Source organism: Embiotoca jacksoni, unplaced genomic scaffold, assembly GCF_022577435.1.
Source record: "Embiotoca jacksoni isolate LCO1_2020_lvr unplaced genomic scaffold, fEmbJac1.0.p SCAF_6, whole genome shotgun sequence".
In the NCBI taxonomy this organism is placed as follows: domain Eukaryota; kingdom Metazoa; phylum Chordata; class Actinopteri; family Embiotocidae; genus Embiotoca; species Embiotoca jacksoni.
The window spans coordinates 3078968-3101311 of NW_027185414.1; the positions used below are offsets into that span (position 1 = coordinate 3078968).

Genomic DNA, 22344 nt, shown 5'->3' on the forward strand with positions numbered 1-22344 from the left:
ACATCTTTTGTTTATTTTGTTTGCTGGGAAGCTTGAGGGGAATTTACACTCAAAATATTCATCTTTATATCCTCTCATTATCTAAATTTGTAGGGAGTGAAGAAGCAGTGGAATTGAACTGCCTTTAATTTTCCAGCGGACCCCTGGAAGCCCCCTTGAGCAGCCCTCTGGGCCCGGCAACCCACTTCAGGAGCCACTCTGATAAATAATGCATTCAGAGTGTAAACCTCCCCTGTATGGTAAATGGGAGTAGGAGCACCTGAAGCTCGAAGCGTGGGGGCCTTAACTAATGTACAGTACTGATAGTAACGTACTTATAGTGTGTGTGTGTGTGTGTGTGTGTCCGCAAGAAATGGAGAGAGAGGGACTTAGAGCAAGGAGTAGGTGGTGCGTGTGTTAAGCTGTGGAGAACCGTAACAAAACCGGAAACGTGGTAATTTAGCCTTAAAAATAAAAGCATAGTAAAAACAAAAAATAGAAGATTGCGTCAGGTTGGTTTCAAGTTAATTGAACTCTGTAGTTACAACTAAACCTTCAAAACGACAGAAGAAGAGTACAGATTCATTTCTTGAGTGACAATTGATGATTGTGGTGTCGACATTCAAACTCATTTTTACATAAAAGTTGCAAGAAGTTTGCTCGTAAAGTTTTATTCTGAAAGACCGGAAACGTGACATCTTGGTTGTGTCTTGCTTGATGATGCTCATGACAAGCCACTCATTGATGTAAGCAGCTCCCACGGCTTAAATGAGCCTCGTTCAGGAACATTTCTTAGTTCAGACACGGACGGAGAGCAGGCATGGACTGACTCTTCTCCTCCTGCTCCTCTTCCTCCTCCGGACTCTCCCTCAAATCCTCTCCATCATCGCTCTCCATCATCCATCCGTCTGCGTCTTTTGGATACCTACCTCTCCGAGCGCGTGAGCCCAGCTGGATCCCGCGCATGCCGTCTCCACCGTGGTCCAACCGAAAGCGGCTGTTGCTGTGATGATGCCTGGCTGAAAAGGCTCGCAGCAGTCTTCATCTTTGCAGCACACGCAGCGGGATCGCCGACTGAAGAAGAGCTGGGTGTTGGAGCGCGGCTCCGCGTAATGGATTTACTGTTGTCGGAGAAAAGTTGGATTTTGTGAAGAGCCTCGTGGACCTCCACGATGGACAGAATAGGAGGGCGTTTTTAGAAAGGTGCTTTTGGGTTTGGAATCACACCGTGAGAGGAAATGCACAGAGGTGAGTTGTGTACACGAGCGTCCACGGTGCGCGTCACGGTCCGGCGCCTTTGGCCATGAAACAATCGAGGTTGAATTAAACGGTTTTTTTCCCTTTAAGCCTTTTGTCTTTTTAGCACAGATGACGGTTTTAGTTGCATTGTCGTGTATTTTTTTTTTTTTATATATATATATATATATATAGGCTATCAAAGCAAAGCCTTGAAATTAAAATACTCATGGATGAGCTTCAGAGCATTCAAATATTCCTCAATGATTTTCTGTATTCCTCTCCAACTGTGACACCTAATGTAATTTACAGATAGCACTACGTGACCTGCTCCAACCTGCTTTCTGCCACATCCCTCCGTCTATCTCGTTTCATTGTAGGAGTTGCAGCCTACAAGTATCGACTCACCCTCTCGTGATAAATCTTCCCGTTTCATTATTTGTCATCCAATTGGTTCCAGTATCTGCAGGTCTGCTCCCCAAACCGGACTGGTTCTCCTGGGTTTGGTTAGATCTGGTTGGTTTGAACCGGCCTAAAGGCAAACGGCAATTAACCCTCTTTAACATGTAATCAGTTACAAAGGATTTATTTTACTGGATGCAACTGTGCTGAATGATTTGAGCGTAATGTAAAATAAGGGACCAGAACCAGAGAGGGTTTTTTGGGGGGGGCACTCAGTTTGCCAGCTTTCGGGAATGAAAATCTGATTCGTGATTATTATGGACGGCAAAGGTTAAATACTATTTGAAATCGATACAGGGGCGATTAAAAAACAAACCAAAAAAAAAACACCAGGGAGCATTACGTGATTCCAAAAAGCCAGTGTGAACACATCTTGAACGTCACAGATACTGTACCCTATGATACATGAATCTGACCGGGGAATGAAAGCTTTGGTGGCACATATATGCCATTATTTCTCTTTAAGTAGAAAAAAAATGCAATAAAGTAGACAGCAGGTTATTTCACTACTTCCAACTTACAAGGGACAATTTGTCGCGGAAGAAGCGCCCCAAGTTTCCGAGGCAGACGCCGCTCTCCTGGACTCACCACAGCCCCGTGCGCGCGCTGCCGCTGCTGGACTCGAGCTCCAGTCACTGTGTCGCGCGATCAACACCTGAGGCACCCGCCGCCGCGCGCGGCTGCCTGAGACGCCTCTTGATGAGTTCAGCGAAGCGGTTGTTTCACGAGCTGCTGCTTCATGCATTAGCCTGCTAATAGTGTTAAACAGGTAAATATGTGAACATTGCGTGTTTGTAGATAATTAGACACTGTTTACCCGCAGAATTAACCGATAATAGTTTGTTTTAATAAGCCTAATTAATAAAGAGGCTAGTCTAAAGTAGCTCCCTTCAGGTTATCCCCACGCTACCGGGTACCACACATTATTCTACATTTGAACTGCATCAGACCAGGACGAAGTAAATGTATCTTTATATGCAATATCCTGAATTACCTCATTCATTGTTGGCTTATTAATTCTATTGTCTTCTGTGCAGGTGTGTATTTGGAGTTCCCTCCACTAGACCCTAACTAATGAGGAACAGGCTTGTCAGCCAAAGTGAGAAACGATGTTAAAATGAAGTGGCATGACCTGGAATAGCCGGAGTGCAACCTGCAGTCATTTCCCCTCTTGTTCTTAGAGATGAGCAGAGCTCAGATGAAACTGCTGTCAGTGGGACAAGACGCTGCCTTCAGTCTATGTATTGACATTTTTTTTGTAAATTGTTGTTTTCAATTTTAAATAATTCATCAGCATTCACAGTCGTTCTCTTGATGTTCAAGTGACAGTGGCTGCAACTTGATTTAGCTTGTTTGTTTATAATGTTACAACATGTATTACAACTGCCTTCCTGAATTATGCACCTTTTGCCTAATAAGTTAACTTACATATTAATAGGCTTGAGACACATTTCTGCCGCTGGAGCTCTTCGGTTCACGGTGGCCCTTTGGTTTATTGCTTCCACAGATAAAACCACAAACAATGTTTCTAACAAAGTCTGATTTGTTAATATTACGAACCAAATGGATGACAGATTCTGTACCGCAGCAGCAGTTTGCAGTGTTCCTGCTATCTGCTGCCTTGTAATGTGAAAAAAGCTTCAGTGAGAGCTCGCAGCATCTCTGAGATTTGGCTCAGCAGTCTAGGTGGTCTGTTCCAGAAACGTGCCCGTGGTAGTTCGTGCTTCCACCTACGATACTTCAGTGCAAGATAATGGAGACAGAAGTAATGAGGATCCAGGAGCCCCGGGGGCCACACGCGTGTGCATTTCAAACAGACGTGCTCCGCCGTGCAGTTGTGCTCATTGCTTATGTTAACCATGCATTCTTCTTCATTAGACCCTCTCTCTCTCCCTCTTCCATCCTTCCTTCCTGGGTGCCATTATGTAACGTGCCAGGCTCACGATCACTCTCTAAGGCGTTGTGAGCAGGCCAACCTATTATGAACTCAGCGGGGATCAGGTCTACAGCGGCTTATCGGAGCCATACAGTGTGAGGAGCTGTAACGTGCGCGCCCTCAGAGCAGATATCGTTGTTGTACAACATATTTCATTTATTGTCTGTAGCGTACCCTGCCCAGATGCCTGTCTCCTCATCAGTGCTGTAAGCCTTGGAGCCTGTAATCCTGTTTTTTGCTAATGCTTTGTGTTTCTGGTGCCTGGAGGCTGCAGATTAGAAGGTTACAGTCTTGTGGTTTCAATGAGAGTTGATGCTTTGAAACAATGTTTAAACTACTACTGCTGCAATACCGTTATTACCGCTTGCCAATTCCCACTGTATAGCTATTTCTAATGCTGTCACCATTAATCCTGCCATCCGAATCTATTGATCTTAGACTACTACTTCTGCATGTTCTGGTGCCTGTATCACACACTTAACTTTATCCCCCACTCAGTATATCTGCATGCTCCTGCAACCAAAACTACTACAATGCTACAGATATGCTTCTACTGCCACTTTTCTGCAAGTACCAGTTTAATCAGCGCTTTTAACCAAGTCTAAGGCCTCTTCAGTGGAGAGCTGAAACAAATAACTGACAGAAAATTAATTACTCTTTTGATGGTCAAATTAATTATTTTTTTTCCAAGCAAACAAACATTCATTGGTCTCAGCCTCTCGAATGTGAGAATGTCATGCTCTTGTTTCATTTCTGCTCTTTGTAGGACAGAAAAACTACTTGAAGATGTACTATATGTGGCATTTTTCACTATTTTCTGACATTTTACTACAATTAATATGAAAGATAATAGGCTGAGAATTCAACAGGGGAAGAAATCGATGTAGTTGCAGCCCCAGTTCAGTGAGATGAGTTCTGCATCACAGAACCAAATGAAAGAAATGATAACAATTCAGAAATGTGCCTTATCGAAAATTAGATGCAGCTTAGTATTTATTTCATTAATTTGAGGAGAATGTGGTGTAACACATGTAGGTATAAAGCTACCCACCTGTCTCAAGTGATCTTTAAGGTTTCCTTTATAGAAGGAAACTTTTACTGCACATCTTCATGCTCTCTTTCAGTCTTATTTATCTGTTATTTACATGATGATTCATCAAATGCCTCTGCAATATATACCTGATATATACCTAATTATTATCTTTTCTCTCACAGCTCTCCTCCTCTCTCTGCAATGCACTTTTAAAATTGACCAATTCAATCACAGGTTTACTTCAAATTTGTATCGATCTATATTTTACTTGCTATTCATCAAGGGCAGGTGAAATCAATACTGCAGCAGATCCCACATACTTATTCAGCGGCTGTTTAGTGATTTCCATTTGACTGAAGACGAGGATATAAATACAGCATACCTGTGACTAACGAGTAACATCTCTGTGTTGCAGCGTGGATACTCTTCTTTCTAATAGAAGAGGGTTTCGCTCTGGCACAGAGAACTAAAGGTAAGGCTCTTCTTTTTTGTTCATGGTGTTTCACCTGTATTGAACCAGTTTTAAATAAGGAGGTAATATCTCGACTTGTATCACGGGACAAAAGGGGTTCTTTTCTCAAATCTGTCCCGCCTCTCCTTCCTCTTTATCCCCCGCCTCTTTCCTTTTCTCGTGCCACCGCTCTCTCCACTCTCCTCTCCCTCCAATCACGCCCTCATTGATCTCCCAACTCAATAACCCCATCTGCCCCTCTCTTCTCTGCCTTTCTGCTCTCAGACCCCCCAACCGAACATGGCGTCCAGAGCCCCAACCAGAACGACTGTGGCACGTGGGTCCGCAACATCAACGGCGGGGTGTTCACGTCGCCAAATTACCCGAACACGTACCCGCCCAACAAGGAGTGTGTTTACATCCTGGAAGGTAAAAGCCAGATCATTTTACATCCACATGCTTCATCTTCTGCTCAGTAGCACCAGGACAGCTGACACAGTTTCCCACCTTTCAGCATATTGCCTCCTTCAGTGAATGTCATTAGTCTGACTGACATTGTTTTATTATAACCTCGCCCCTATCTGATTTTCTGTTCCTCCGCTGGCGGGCAGTCAGCCTGACATTTTGCGAATGAGCCATCCCCGAGTTTGTTTCACTGCACAGATATAGCCCCTTTGAAAATGATGGAGATTGGCACATTGTGGGTAGCCCCTGACCTCTGGCCCAATCAAAGTAGTGCTGCGTTCATCTCTATTGGCAGAGCGTGCCAGACGATTTGGTTGTTGAAGGAAACATAAAAGAGATGAACATCTGCTACGCAGCTGAGCTCTGGTGGCATATCACTGAATCGTAGGCGTCCTTGTCAGCTTTAATGTTTACCAAAAACATCACATCCATCAGTAATGCTGTGGCCTGACGCACGGGAAACATAACAGAAAGCATCATTAGCAGTTCTTGAAGATGAAGTCCTGGATCCCGGTTGATGTGTTTCAATTGATGAAATGTTTGTCCGTGAAGTTAAAGCACAGCCTTTCATGCAGATGAGATGTCTGCTTGGTTCTTTCCTGGCTGTGGTGGGGAAATAGATTTTAGACATGGCTCAAGTGCTCCCCCTGTGGACAAAACAGGCCCAGACCTATTGTTGATGAATAAGCCGTGACTGGATCACAGGCGGCCCACTGGTGTGAGCAGTAATGGTCGGGGATCACCACAGATGGAACCTATCATTTGCTATTATTTGGCCTTGAATGGCATTACCAGTAGTCATATTCACATCCATCCAGTGTTGAGCCTTTTATTCTGCCCCACTAACACACACAGATGCTCACTTTTGGTATAAGCGCTAATCAGATGCCTTTGTGATCATAATTTGCAGTTAGTGACGCTCATTGATTGTGTCATATCACTGACTTTATCAGCTCAATAGATTGAGATTATACATTCTGCCCTTTTTGTGTCAAGCTGTGTCGTGTGTGTGTGTGTGTGTGTGTGTGTGTGTGTGTGTGTGTGTGTGTGTGTGTGTGTAGTGAGTGTGAGTGTTTGTTTGGGAGAGAGTACACGATAGAAAGTTAGAGAGAAAATGAGACTCAACACACCAGGGAATGAGTGCACACATAGCAGGAAGTGCAGACGCACAAGCTGCTCGTTGAAGCAGAAAAAGGGAGAACACTGAGGCACAAATTTAAAGACAAGAACAGTGACACAAATTCAGACGGGGAAAAGAGAATCATTTTAGTTGTTTTAGCTCAGTTGCTCACACATATGCACCAGCCTTGACCTTGCTCTTTTGTCTCTACGGGGCGTGCTTAGCTCCTCGGAGCCTGATATGAGTCAGAGCCCCACCCCCTCACCCTCAGCATCTTTATTTGGCATGATTCATCTCCCAAGGCTGCCATGAATTGCCCTTGCAAAATACTTCCTCTGTTTGCGGGGTGGTAATGGTATTAAAGCGCTGTGTCCATTCAGTGTATAGACGCTCATTCGGATCGGCATGACAGATGAACTTGCGAACTGCAGTTCGTGCTGTGATTGCAAAGTTCCACATTTACAGAATCAGAGACAGCGATGCTGACACATCAGACTGTGTCTCTGTTCGTGTGCATGCGTGTGCACATATATCTGCGTACGCATTTGTGTGACACCTGCTTGCAGACTTGTATATGCGAGTGTAAATTGAGCTTATTCTGTCATAGTTCATAGACAATCACGTTGTTTGGTGCTGTTGGAAAGCACAAATCAAAGCATAAACAAAGTCTCGGAGAACTAAACATCTAGTTTCAACTTTATGTAAATTTGTTGTGCTGTTGTGGGAGATAATCTTGGCAGAATTTCACTTGGAAGTGAAGGTAGATCAGGTATTTCGTTCATTGTATCCAGTCCCTTTTAATAACACAATATGTTCTCATGTGAAGGCACAAACAACCTGCTCATCTGGAGTGAACACGCCCTGTGTTCACTTTGGTCATTGATCATGGCTTGAATGTCAGCATGTGAAAACGTCTTTCTTCTTATTAATACTTCTTAACTCAGTTAACTCACTGTTCTCCAGCAGTGACATCTCTCTCTCTCTCTCTCTCTCTCTCTCTGCCCCAGGTACCTCTTTCTGTAAATGTCCTGTCATGTCTTTATAAAACTTTAAGGAACATTTATGTACAAAGTCAGATATGGCTGAGTGACAAAAAGACATCACTTTGACAGGCAGATGAAGCCAGCAACATGCCATGTATGAGAATAGATTTAGTTACCTCAGTAACCTGCAGTTAAGTCTGAGCCCACTTCTAAAAAGTTTGCTCTCTGCGCACTCAGCTGAGCTTCAAAAGTAACAGCCTACGAAAGTGCTTAACTTCAAAATCCAGATTAACTCCTATTTGACTCTACTTTTAATTTATGCTTTAGAAGACCATCCAGATTATCTTTGTCCTGCAAAAGAAAGATTTTATTTGATTCTTTTCATGGATTTGTCTCCCTTTGTTTCCTTTCTCTTCTTTCTCCCTTGTTTTGCCAAAGCTCTCCCTAGACAAAGGATTCAGCTGGCTTTTGATAAGAATTACTACATCGAGCCATCATTCGAGTGCCGCTTTGATCACATCGAAATACGCGACGGACCATTTGGGTTCTCGCCGCTCATCGATCGATTCTGCGGGGGGAAGAATCCCGGTCTTGTCACATCTACGGGACGTTTCATGTGGATCAAGTTCACCAGCGACGAGGAGCTGGAAGGCCTCGGCTTCCGCATCAAGTACACCTTTATTGCAGGTGCAGATACCGAACTATATTTGCAGTGAATGTTACTCCACATCACATCCTCGGACTGTGAAGGCTAATTTCTGTACACATGAAAGGTTTTGAGTCAGATGCATAGACTGTAATATAAAAGTGGACGTAGCTTCCAGGTCTGAAAAGTGAGGCCGATGTGGAAGTGCCTTAATCTGCAATACCACCGAGTACCACTAGAGGTCGGCTTCACAAAGTCTCCGGCTCCATCGACTCCCATTTAACTTCTCTCATCAAATTCTCAGTCAACAAAATGTTTCCACGAGTTATCCCGGTTTTGTCAGCTAAAGTCACTCCTTCTTCTTCGTTTTCTGGCAGTGTATCTGAAAAATATCCCGTCATTAACTCGAAAATATTACAGCTGCCGGTGGGCCCGACGTAGTATCGCCAGGTTTCCAATCAGATCGACCGCTCGCTCCCGCCAGCTCGCCCAAATATGGTGTCTACCGGCTCCAAACCGTTCGGCACTAGCAAGATGGCGCTGGCCGAAATCCAAACTTAAGGTCAATAGTTTTGTTTCGGTGTGTTTTTACAAAGTACATAAAAACATAAAGGAGAACCTGATCTCAGTGTGACACAAGGAATACATCTCTTCCCTAAAACGTGGATTGTTTTTTGCTTTGCCTGTGTTGTTTGTGTTGATTACTGGTAAAAGATGAAGGAACTTAGGCAGGCTGGATATCCACAGGTCACCTGTGGGGTCTTCAATTTTCCAAACATCATAGACTTCCTTCCCTGGTTTTTGTTGCTCTTCTTTAGACACAAGTTCAACTTCAGAGCCTCCTAAAATCTAAACTCAACAGTGTCTCCCATCAGGTGACCGATATTGGCTTCAAACAAACCCTTTCTGCTTCATCTGGTCTGCCTTAATGGGATCTTATCTTGTGTTCTCTGCTTACCTATTCCTGCTGTGTGGATTGAAAGTAATGTGCCTCCTAAATCTTATCATTTCAGACCCTGATTTCCATCTGCACGTGGGCGGACTGCTAAACCCCATCCCAGGTAAGCTCTTCAGTATTTCTCAGGTTTGTGTTCGATCCTTTTTGAAGAGCTCCTCTGTGCTCAGAAGCTTACCGGAGGCTCTCTCTGGCTCTGACATGAATGCTGAACACGCAAATGTACCTTGACAAGCACACAATTGTAAATGAAGTGAAAGGATGTGTAGACATGCACACGCACAAATTTAAGCACATGAAGGAACACACACCTCTTTTATCCTGCTCTTCCCTCCCTGTCTTCCTGCCTTTGTTCCTCCGTCTTCTTATTGTTCTTCGTCCTAATCCGCCATGCACTTCAATTCAACCTTAAATCCTTTCCACTCCTCAATAAAAATCCATCATCTGTCCCTCTGTCTGTCATGCTGCTCTTCTCATCATAACCATTTTCCTCTTTATCTTCTGCTCTTTCTTTTCCCTCCTCCCTGTTTCCTGCACTATTTTCTTATTTTTGCTTTTCTCATGTGACCCTTTTCTCAACTTGTTCATTTTTTTGTACCCTTCTCTTCCTTCCTTTCTCCTCCACATGTCCTCTGTCTGTCTCCTCAGACTGTCAGTTTGAAATAGGTGGATGGGATGGGATTATTCGCTCCAGTCAGGTGGAGGAGGAAGACCGAGTGAAGCCCGGTGATGCTTTGGACTGTATCTGGACTATCAGAGCTCCTCCTCAGTCCAAGGTCAGTACAAGGGATCGTATTAGTCAGGCGCTCTGAATGATGCCACGCATTTCCTTCTATCCTCCTTCAGCTCATGTGTGGTGCTTTTAAAATGATCTCTATCAAACAAGAAGTTACCACAATGTTTGGTCAATGTTTCTGCTCAGATGAGTCATTTTTCAAAACCATTTTATTCTTCCAGACAAATGCACACCTTGACTTTATAGATTTAGAGATGACAAATCTCTAAACAGTCTCACAACATATTTTGGTTTAAAGTATTTCAGGATTTTTTTTTTTTTTTGTCATCTCTTCTTGTTACACTGACAAGACAGTGACACAGGCTCCTCAGAAAGACTGAAAAATACTAAAGGAATTTTAAATTTTTACATCTAAACCCTCAGAAACATTTCTCCCAGTTATGTTCTCACATTTCACTATTCAGTGTCACTGAAAAATGTTATTTCACATCCTTCTCGCTGAATACTAACAGCTCCGGGGATGTGCTCACACCACCGCTCAAAATATGTATTTTGCTCACTAATGTCTTCTAATTATTCTAAACTATGTAAATGGTAAAAAAAAAAAAAAAAAAAAAAAGAACTGTCTGAGCCGGACCACATGAAATGAATAGAAAATATCATCACATTCAGCCAGTCCCTAAATAGATAGTGTATGAATATTCATCCAAATCTGAGGAGAAATAATGTAGAATTTAACCATGAATATTTGCAACATGAACAGAGTTGAAGTGTAGTGTTGCTCTAAATTTAAACAAAGTCTAAATTCATCCTCCGTACGGTCATTCAGTTCAGAGTGTTCCCCTTTCTGTCAGTACAGTTGCTTCTCCACTTCACCTTAATGATGCCCTCCATCTTTGCATCACTATTGTTTGGTACTTCTGCAGTGATAGCAAAATGTGATGTCAGTGCAGATTTCAGTGGAGAGTTTTAGTATCAACCTGCTTAATGAATTTATTCTCCTCTCAGAAAAAGTCTGGAGATCCTTCAGGTCACAGCATTTCTTTCTATCATAAGCTTTTGTGTCACTGGGAAATCATTTTCAACAGACATGCTCTGTTGCAAGGAAAGTAACTGAGTAAACACACACAGCTGTATGTATATCTGTATATGTCAGTAAGTGCTTTTCCAGATTTAAATATTTTCTATTAATGCAGACACAGTAGCAGCATCGTGTGTTCCCGTCATTGAGAGCGACTCCTCCAGTGGTCTGTAAACAGCAGTGCAAATTCACAGATAGGCAGCATGGGAAAAAGCAGTGCAGGCAAATTTTATTCATAAAGTATGGCCGTGGAGATTCACAAATACATTTCCAAGCAAACGGTGAAGGCTCAGTGATGAGTTCTGATATTTATATCTGGATATCAGAGATCTCCTTGATATTACAACCATAACCTGGCCAGCCCTGATTCATTGCTATTCTGCGTCTCCCTCATGACTAAATGATTCATCCGTACACTCCTGCACTGCTGCTCACTGGCTACAATACACTAACGCACACAAATTCATGCACGTCTAATTCAGTATGAAACGGCAGAGGCACGCAGTCACAAATTACATAATACACTGTCACATACTGTAAGCAATAACCCGTACACATTATAAAATCATGTGTACATGTAAAGTATTGTATGCATGTCCTTTAAACATTCATGCATGAGTCACACATGTAGTACCTTACATTTTCACACACACAGTCCCTTCACCGGTCCGACATGTGCAGCGTGAGGCGGCAGTGAAGTTGAATTTAGCAGAAGCACATCTATCTGTCCAGAAAGGAGCTCAACGAGGCAGAAGGAGCAGAGCAGCACACTCAGCAGCAACAAGAGCAGCGCCTGAGCTGCTGCTGTCGACAGGTGTCTCTGCTGAATGTGCTGAGCTTTTACCTGAGTTGTTACTCCCCTTTGACCAAGACTTCATAATGCCATTACTGCTGATTTGACTGGTTCAGACGTTGTTAAAGACATTACTTTTGTAATTACCTACAGTGGAAGTTGAACAACATGTGTTCTTATATCGTATAAATGAGAAAACGGCAGTCTGCTGTGCAGGCAGTTTGTTGGTCTCGGGTGCGCTCATGTGATGTGCAGAGGCGAGGATCTCTAGTGGACAGGTGCAAACGACAAACTCTGTAAAAAGCTATTTTACAGATTTTTTTTTTTTACATGTCACAGTAGAAAAAAGACACAAATAAATAATAAAACAAATGGCTGAATTCAGTGTAGCGTCTTCAGTTCGGTCATGGTATGGTTCATGTTCCCTGTCGTGGCCTGTTGGGACAGCATGAATGTTACTGGCAACACCTGTACTTATCTCCCGAAGGCAAGTCAAAATGTTTCCCGTAAAAACAGAACACAATCTGAACTCAACTTGTATCTCACTCTGCCTTTTCAACCGCAGACATTTTGACATGTAAGAAAAGCAGAGGAATTATTATATTATTATAAATATTATATATTATATTATTATACAAATAGTGAAAGAAAAACAATAAAATAGTCAAAAATAGTTTTCTGCATTATTCCCTGCCAGGCCCCTGTTTAACATTCTCACTCATTTGAATGGCTTATCATTCTTGGTATTATTTAAACTTGTGCTGTGTGCTATGACAAGGTCTGATTTTTTGGTAAAAAATCAGAGGCTTCAAAATAAATACTTTTCACCTTGAAGGACAAACTGGTGTATTGCAGTCCGGTTTTCAGTCCGACCCATCGATCCACATCAAATCATAAGCTTGTGAAATATGACATAAGTTTTTCTGCCGCCTGTTTGATCACACCTTCTTGGTGGAAAACTTGGAAAATTCAGACTTTTTAAGTTGACAAGAAGCGGATGAACACACCGCTAGGTTTTCACTCTGAGGGCGAACTCTTTCATTTGGGGAGGAGGTGCAGGTTCAGCTCACATGTCCTCCATCCCTGCAGCGTTCTCTGAAGAAAGGCACAGTGATGAGAAGAGAGGAGAGCGAGGGAGACAGAGCCGGCAGCACCACCACACATATTTCAGATTGACTTTTCAAAGTAAACACTTACTTGTAAAGGAATGTATAACAACTTCAAATTAAATTCACTTTGGTAATATGAATGCATCTTCTTTCCATCTTTAACGCGGTTTATCCTGTTCCCATGGCAACATACTCTGCAGAAGAGGTTTCCGAGAATCACTCAAAGGGTTATACGCTAATCTAATTCTGTTGTCTTCATTATCAGTGTCTGAAAATGTGCGCATATATTTGCTTTACTGATTTCATTTTCACTCCCTTATAAAAAGTACAGTTGTTGATAATGGTTCGACAGCTGAGGTGATGTGAGGCTGTAAATTGAATCTTCCTCCATCTCCCGTCTGTCTGCAGATCTACCTGCGCTTCATAGACTACCAGATGGAGCACTCCAATGAGTGCAAGAAGAACTTCGTGGCCGTGTACGATGGCAGCAGCGCCATCGAGAACCTCAAGGCCAAGTTCTGCAGCACGGTGGCCAACGACGTGATGCTGGATAACGGCGTGGGAGTCGTGCGGATGTGGGCTGATGAGAAGAGCCGACTCAGCCGGTTCCGCATGCTCTTCACCTCATTTATTGACCGTAAGTGCCAGTATTTAACAATACCATTATTGTTAAATACTCATTTAAGTCATATTTAAGTCCAGATGAGTCACATGCTCATCTGGTCATATGAGTCATCCTTAAGGCTAATCATAGTGATGTTTTCAAGCCTTTCTAACTCAGGTTTCCCAACGAGAAATGATGCAGCGTTCTTTAAATGTTTTCAGTGGGAAGTTTGTTTTTGGTCCCCAGAATGTTCTTCTTAAAGATAGAATAACGTTTTCTGAAAACATTCTGTAAATATCTAAAAAAAAAAACATTTCACCATAGTGTCACCATAAAACATTTGTCTAATGTTTTTAGAGCTTGTTATCCTACTTGCTACTGAACACATTTGAAAAAATGATGGCATAATATTCTGACAATGTTATGAAAACAAACTTAAGAATATTATAGACCACGTAATCCTGCCATTAACATTATGGGAACAAAACAAAAAAACTCAAGCTAGGTTGATGCGGTGTCATTGTTTTGCACTTTAAGGTTCTCTGTAGAAAATAACTGATCAAAGTGATTGATGCTGAGCTGTTTTTTTTTATCATTTGGTCGGTATTACATTGACAATTAATAACTGCAAATAGGGCCCAAGTCAAAATCATACAGTTCTGCTGTATTATCTGTTGAGTAGATGAAGGACAGGTGTAGATTCGCTCCATGTCCTCGTGGCACTTTGATCTGAATGTGCGTTGATGTATTAAGATGTCCCTTATTACTGTGTAACTCTTCATAAAGGAAGAGGTAAGGTATCATATGTCATTACTTTTCAGTAACATCCTGAACCTCGCAGCCTCTCCATCATCCACACAGACACAAACAGTTGATTTATGAGGTCCTGCTTTCAGTTTGCATCACTAACAGACACTGAAGTGCCATTTCAGTGAGGAAAGCTAATTACACTGAGCAATGTTTAGAGCAGATACGAGAAAACCAATTATTTACTCCAGCATTTTCTGAATAACTGAAAGAATCGAATCATTTCTTAATATGCATGTCACAGCCTCGCCCTGTTATACTTATTATAGGTCACGTACAACCGGACAATAGTGATTTATTTCTAAATTTTTGAGAAAAGAAAAGCTGAGGCGGATTAATGGATCTGCCAGTAATTTTACCCTCAGCTTCATCATTTTTGAGGGACAAGGCACTTTAATGTAGCTAAAGGTTGCACATCAAAGTGTCAGAAATTTTCATTCAGACAAAGTTTTTTCTGTTAGCACACGGTAATATTTTCATTAAATGCCTGAATAGACTGAGATATTAATTGCCACATTCTCCTGCACACTTCCCAGACCCTGGCTGAATGCTAATGTTGTTTTCATCAGCAAACCCATAACCACTGCAGTCAGAACTTAATGGCTTTTAAATTCAGCAAGGGTGTTTTTTTTTACTCAGAGTCCTTACGACCATTTGGATCCTCATTAATTCTGATCACGCAGTTAATCGCAGAGAAGTCCTGAGACTCTCGAATAACTCCCAAACTTTATTTGGTCAGAGTCAGCGACTGGTTCAAAGTTTACTTGGAGGTCAGAGGGAACCATTCATCTTTGTCACTCAAAGAACAACATAAAATATATGTGTGTGTGTGTGTGTGTGTGTGTGTGTGTGTGTGTGTGTGTGTGTGTGTGTGTGTGTGTGTGTGTGTGTGTGTGCGCGTGCGTGTGTGTGTGTTGGGAGGGGGAAGCGTTGTCGACACCCTCTGACGAGCTGCGTTTTGAAGGCGGGAGCCAGATAAACGGTTTGGATGTGATCGCGGTGTCACGGGAGATGGATGAGGAGGACGCTCCAATGCACACACACTCTTTCATACTCCACCTCGCATACATGCCTGTATACATGCCCTTTTTGTCAAAGTTCCTCAACCCAGAGGCTGAGGAACCGAGGGGGGGCGAAGGCAGCGGGGGCTCAGCGCTCTCATCACAGCGGACCTCGGAGCAGGGTTGAGGCTAGTGGAGCAAACCGAAGTCTGTTTCAGCGGTGATAAAGACTCAGAGAGAGAGTGTGTGTGAGTGTGTGTGCAGCTGCTGAGCCTGTGTGTGACGTGAAAAAGAAAAAGGAACATTTCTGTCATGGGGGCGAGGAAGGGACGGTTCGGAGAAGTGAACAAGCCATCAGAGGCAGAGGCTGGATGTTAGCTGTGCTGTGTGGTGGGGGGTCAAGTTGATCTGTGTGAGCACCATTTTGGATGGATTTTCTGGACACGATCCTCCTTTTCTGACGCTGGTAATGGAAAAAAAAAAGGAAAGGAAAGCATGGTGGCTTTGATTCAGCCTTTGTGGTAGAGAGGACTTCTCCCCCTGGTTTGGAGGCTCCTAGAGGTTCCTTAACGTTCTCCCGGATCATTGCTCTTTATATATGTTTGTAATCATGTCATCTCTGATTTCCCATATTATAACTGTACTGTTGCTAGTTCAGTGTACTCCCTGTTACAAGTCTGTCCACCGTAGAAAAGGAATCCCTCTTAGGTTGCTCGTCATGAGATGTCTTACTTTTCTGACTCAGATCAAACATGTTATGTGGGAGGTTTGTGTTCTGCAGTCCCGTCTCTTAAAGCAGAAAAATAACAAGGAGTGTTAAATGATTAGTGGTAGATTCCTTTCTGCCTTCCTGCTGCACGATTCTTCAGGCCTGATGAAAACAATTACACTGTAGGTAACTGTTGTGTCACTGCTTTTCAACCAGCCTCCACACCACATGTCACACATTTGGCAGATAAGAAGCAGCTTTTTGCTGCAGCTCCAAACTGTCTCTATCGATACCAAAGCATCTGCATCTTCCCTCCGCCAGTCAGCTCTTCCTCCTGACTGGCAGCGCATCGATCTCCAGAGCCGAGCAGCAGCCAGCATCAATTACCAGTCATCTCTGTCTCTGCTGCCACAGCCTTCATACGCTAACAGTCATTTTGATGTTATGTGTCTCCTGGAGCCTGCCTGACCACCTGCACCCCGTGAAGCCATTTCTACCACCTCCACCACCTCCACCTCCACCTCCACCCCTTCCTTTCTTTTCATCTTCTCTAGATTTCTCTTCCTGATCGCTCGTATAGTTTTCCAACCCCCTCCACCCCCACACCCTGTCTCCTGCTTCTTAGACTCCGCTGACATGAAGTCTGCAGTTCAGTGAAGCTGCCATCTACCCCCCCTCCCCCTCCCCGATGTTGTGTCTGCAGGAAATGATGATGTATGGCCCTGTGTCTCCATTAGAGCTCTATTGTTTCATGAAATAATAGAACATTTTATCTTTTATTACAGGCCTCTGCAGATTTCTACAGCCAAATTATTGTTCTTTTATTGTCTTTATTGTTATTATCATCAAAATAGCTTCTGGTCCTTTTCACAGTATCGTCATCTTTTACTCAGCACTATTGGACCGATGTTCTTCGGTTGTTGTTGTTTTTTCTAAATTCCATTATCTCTGCGTATTGTCTTTTGCCTGCAGCTCCCTGTACAGCCAACACGTTCTTCTGCCACAGCAACATGTGCATTAACAACTCCCTGGTGTGCAACGGGGTCCAGAACTGTGTCTATCCGTGGGACGAAAACCACTGCAAAGGTGACCATCTTCTTTCTGCCAAGTATTCCCAGTGAAGGTTATTATTAGGGTTTCCTTCTGTCATTTTCCTTTACTTTATTTTTCTTGTTCTCTCCTCCTTCAGAGAAGCAATCTAAGGGGCTCTTCCATCAGATCACTAAGACCCACGGCACAGTCATCGGTGTCTCATCAGGCATTGTTCTTGTTCTTCTTATCATCTCCATTCTGGTCCAGATGAAGCAGCCGAGGAAAAAGGTACCTCATCCTTGGATGAGATTTTAGTTGTGGTTGAGCTTTTGCTCTGCAGGACAGAGATAGTAGTGGGATAACAGACCAGTCAGGGGCAAGTGGAGACAGTAATAATCCAGAATATCAGAGAAAATGTAGTTTCAAGGCATAACATTTGTTTGGTTTAACATTCCTTTCTTCCTTCCTTTCTCTTTTTTACTTCAGTCTGTGATTTCTCACAATTCCACTCCTTACTCAATACGCATGTCTTTATGGCTGTTTTGAAGAAGGTAGAGAAAAGAGGTGTCTCTGACTGCGGAAAATTCTGCAATCTGGTCACTCTAGAAAGAAGAGCTGTGTTTTTGAGACCGAGCAGCTCATGTTTTAGATATGGATTATTCATTCATACAAAATATATGGCACCAAACTCCAAAAAGCCAGGTACAGTGTGTGCAACATATACAAGCTGTTTTAAGTCCTTGGAAATGTTCTTGTGTATCTTTCTGTCGCAAGAAATATTTACAGCTGAATAAGCAACACGTAAAGTTTGTAGAAAAACATCCTGAAGCTGACTCCACACTAGAAGAGGATAATTGGGTATAATTTGGGTCCGATTCGCCTCATTTATTGGGAGGATCATCTGTCCAAATGATCCTGCAGTGTGAGGGGCTTTACAGACATAATCTTAATGTTAGCAACGGGATCAGAGTCTCCCTGATTTCCAACCATAAATAATGCCAGTTTCTGTGAAATCTGGAATCACCACTCTGAAATTGTTCAGTATAAACGGCAAGTGAGCGGTCCTGCTTCTTCGTCGTCAGGTGTGTGTGTTCCCACGATTAAAATCATAAAAATGGGTTAAATCTATTGTCTGACATCGCCCCATGTTTCTAAAATCTAAAATCAGCAGGCATTATGTTCGTCAGACACCTGAAGATGTTCTGACTTTGGGAAAACTTTTGTTTCATAGTAAGAAGCTGAGAAAACAGGCGTTTAGCGCATTTATTGTATTTTCCCACAGTTTTAAGTCTTCAAGGGGTTATTCCTTCTGTTGTCTTGATATATACTCAGATCATTGTGTAAAATGATTGACCTGCTATTCACTGAAGTGTAAAAGTCTGAATGGATCTTCCTGTCTTCAAGGTTGTAGCTCGGCGGCCTGGTGTTTTCAACAAGGCTGGGTTCCAGGAGGTCTTCGACCCGCCCCACTACGAGCTCTTCTCCCTACGTGACAAGGAGATATCCTCGGACCTAGCCGACCTCTCCGAGGAGATGGACAGCTTCCATAAGCTGCGGCGCTCCTCCACCATGTCCCGCTGCGTCCACGAGCACCACTGCGGTTCACAGGCCTCTGTGGGAACCGGTGGAGGGAGTATGAAGCACAGCCGCACCACCCTGAGCTCCATGGAGCTGTCCTACCACAACGACTTCTCCAAGCCTCCACCCATGAAGACGTTCAACTCCACCGCCAGCTACAAGAAGAGCTGCTACGGCTACAAGCAGCACTCACAGACTCACGACTGCGACCAGCAGGTCATCGAGGACCGCGTCACAGAGGAGATGCCGTGTGAGATTTACGGGCGCGGCGGAGTGGGAGGAGGAGCCACGGGGGGAGGAGCGATGGGAGGAGGGGGACCATCGGGGATCGCGGGAGGAGGGATCGGAGGAGCGGTGGGGATAACAGGAGGAATGGCGATGGCTGGTGGGATGGGGATGTCAGGAGGGATGGGGATGTCAGGAGGGGTGGGGATGTCAGGAGGGGTGGGCATGGCAGGTCCGAGTGGCATCGCTGGAGGTATCGGCGGTGGGATGGCGGGAGCCTGCGGGACCCTCAGTGTCCGTGGCAACAGTGCTCGTAACAGCACCAACATAGTTGACCCACAGCAGCGCTCCATGTCCATGGACTTCTAGATGGACGAGGAGGGAGGAACACGGGGAAGGGAATGCAGCCCAGACTTTACAGTTCACTCATCGACAGAAGAGAAGACAGGAGGACAAACTCCTGTTTCCTCTTCTACCATTGGTCTTCAAGCACCATCAACAGTTTTGTGGGTGAACACTTAAGGACTCGTCTCATTCTCATGTGGCGGTTTGGGAAAAACGAGAACTGAGGCACCAGAAGAAGAAAATAAACAGAGCGAAACCTCTGGTCCTCTTCGGGATACTGAAGGATTCAGATTGAAGGACGTGTGGAGACGTCGTCTCTCTCCTCCGGTCATTAAATCTCTCCTTCCATCAGACTCGTAGGAGAACGTTCTGGCATGCAGACTCAGACTTCTCTCTGTTTGGTGACAACAAAAACCACTCCGATACAGAGAGAGACAGTGAGATGTCACAGACTGACTTTTTACATTTACTCACCTGCCATGCACAGATATAAGATATATAATCTATAGTGCGTCTTCTAATAATTTATTTGAGTCTTTATTTTTGTCAGTGTCCTGTACTGTTCAAACCAGTATATATCCAGCCTCATGACGACGCTTGGCTTTTAACTCTTTAATCTTTTTCAACTGTTGCTCATGATTTTATGGAGATGACATGTTGTCACGAGGAAGTTACTGTTGTCAACGACGATCAAGGAAATATGATGATGATAATAAAGATAACGATGTGATATTGCTATGATAATTATGTAGTTTTCATGGTTACCTCACAGATACAGAAGGTAGGCTCCAGTCAGTCTCTCCTCAGGAAGAGCACATGAAGAGACTCTTATGTTGGTAAGAAATACAGGGAGGGAAAAAAAAAAGACAATTTCTGCTCTGAGTTTTATGAGGATTCAGGATATGAGTGTTCATTTATGGGATATGAAATGTTTGGTTGTGAGACTCGGACTGAATCAAGATAGCAACCATCCCACTCTCAAACCCCACCCTGACTAGGAGAACATGTAATTTCTCAGTCCCCCCCCCCCCCATGAATCGAGTGTGTAAAACAAGCACAACCTGTTTCCCTGAAGTGACAGACATGTAGCCTATATGGGACTCGTTTATGATTTTAACCACTGGTTGTATAATTTCATTCTGTTGAATTAAATGAGAGCTTACTCACCTTCCTGTTTGGGCCTTTGTCTGTTCACTGGAACCAAGAAACAAAGATGGCAGCGGGCCGGAGATGTCTGGTCAAGGTGAGACACACTGTGACATGCAGCTAGTTCAGAAGCAGACAATTCAAAGTGCTGGATATTAATATGCAGGCGCTTTAGGCATAATTATTCACAGAATTATATGAAACTCTGGTTTAGGTTGAACATACAGGATTGAAGGCTGAATATTCCTGTTACAGTTTGATCTATTGTGCTTTTTAGATATAAACCATGAAGATCCTCCTGAATGTCAATCATTAAACAAGTTTAATGAATCTGCAGCATTTCTGCAGTTTGTCGGTCACGCACACGTTCCCCGCACACGTTCCCCACACACGTTCCCCTCACACGTTCCCCACACACGTTCCCCGCACACGTTCCCCTCACACGTTCCCCTCACCCTTTCCTCAGCTGTCATGATGCATTTGCTCTGTCGGAGGCTCGGGGCATCTTTTTAAAATATGTGACCTTGAAATACTCATGGCCACATGCATAATGGCGCTGGTGATGTGGCTCTCAGTGACACCAATGCATGTAGTCGCAGGAGTCTCAAGGTAGTCGAGATGATAATAATCTGTATTATTCTGGAATGATGTCAGATATTGACGAGCAGAAGCTTTTATGGGTTAAAATCTCAGAAATAACGTAGAATGAAAATCTCTATTTATGAAGAGTGCACCAACAATGAAATTCAATTTTTGAATATATATTATGCAGCACTTTTTTCATGGCTGTAACTATTTCATTATTGCTTTGTACAATGTACATGATTAGCTGAGGAATTATATAAGAAGATATTGTGTGGTTTACCTGGAATTGAAAGGTTAACGTCTATTTTTGCAGCAATAATCCCACACAGGCTGCTCAAACACACAGACATCACTCAGAGGTAATAGTAACAGAACAGCGCCACCTGCAGACAGACTGCTCTCATCCAATTTATCTGTTCATAAAAACCAACAGCAGTCTAAACATGAAGAACTGTTTCTCCACACTTCAGGAAAATTGACAACAACATTTGCATTTGTCAGATAGATAAATAATGACAACTTGACTGCAAATAAATGTCCACATCTCACCGAGACTGATACATGAAGGTACGTGGCAAATACGATCTGTCAGCATTCATTTAAAGAAAATAATTCAAAACATTAGCTCAAGATAGTTACAATTACGCTGTCAAAAGTAGCCAAATATTTAATTGTAATAGCCTATATCTGAAATTCACAGGTTCTATCTTCACTTGTCAACATATAATAAAAGGTCATATATGGTGACAGGTGCATATACATATATATACATTATTAGCTATTACACTCGGTGGGAAATCTTCATTAAGATCTTTATAGGCTTTAAAATTTGTGATTTATACGTACTAAACACATCTTGTCTTTCAAAGAGTAGATCAAGTTCCCCCGCTCCCCTCCCAGATCGGGGAGAGGAAAACCATTTGGATGCCATGAAACTTTAGAGCTGACATGTCAGGCATCCTGAAGCTGCAGCATCAGGACCGTCGCGGTCGTTACACCTGATGGCACTTTTGTCTTCACTGATGTGTTGCTTTATAGTTTTCTAGTCATTTTACAAACATACTGTAAGCACACAAGTATAGCTCGTGTAGGACACCGTAAGTGTTAAAGCACACGTTATGACTCAATGAATGAGCATAAATGCCGAGGTGATTGAAGGAGTTCATTTTGAACTGAGCACCGCTGCCTCACTGAGGGGAAGGAGAAGTGAGGGGATCGACTTGCACGCAAGAATTACGGTCCCAGACACCAATGAGACTTCAGGGTATGACGATGGAGTATTCCAATACCTACATAAAAAAAAAACAATGTCCTTGATTGATTGATT

General features: G+C 43.2%; 1 protein-coding gene across 2 annotated transcripts; it reads left to right on the forward strand.

Moving 5' to 3' along the window:
- The first annotated feature begins 761 nt into the window (after positions 1-761).
- On the forward strand, positions 762-20453 carry LOC138213390 (neuropilin and tolloid-like protein 2). Of its 2 annotated transcripts, none has more exons than XM_069174457.1 (10): positions 762-1227; positions 5062-5118; positions 5383-5526; positions 8104-8352; positions 9325-9372; positions 9915-10042; positions 13394-13622; positions 17079-17192; positions 17296-17426; positions 18543-20453. In XM_069174457.1, exons 1-10 carry the CDS (start codon positions 1218-1220, stop codon positions 19308-19310), a joined length of 1878 nt encoding a protein of 625 aa, XP_069030558.1. In that variant the 5' UTR covers positions 762-1217; the 3' UTR covers positions 19311-20453. The 2 variants fall into 2 exon arrangements, with proteins under 2 accessions (XP_069030558.1, XP_069030557.1); XM_069174456.1 differs by lacking the exon at positions 762-1227 and adding an exon at positions 1487-2776.
- The last annotated feature ends 1891 nt before the right edge of the window (positions 20454-22344 follow it).

Bases quoted from the DNA above. Each gene is read 5' to 3' on its own strand.
- LOC138213390 (XM_069174456.1), top strand. From the start codon at position 2,752: ATGAGGAACAGGCTTGTCAGCCAAA. The intron at 8,353-9,324 runs GTGCAGATACCG...TTATCATTTCAG, and splicing joins CAAGTACACCTTTATTGCAG to ACCCTGATTTCCATCTGCAC. The intron at 17,427-18,542 runs GTACCTCATCCT...CCTGTCTTCAAG, and splicing joins TGAAGCAGCCGAGGAAAAAG to GTTGTAGCTCGGCGGCCTGG.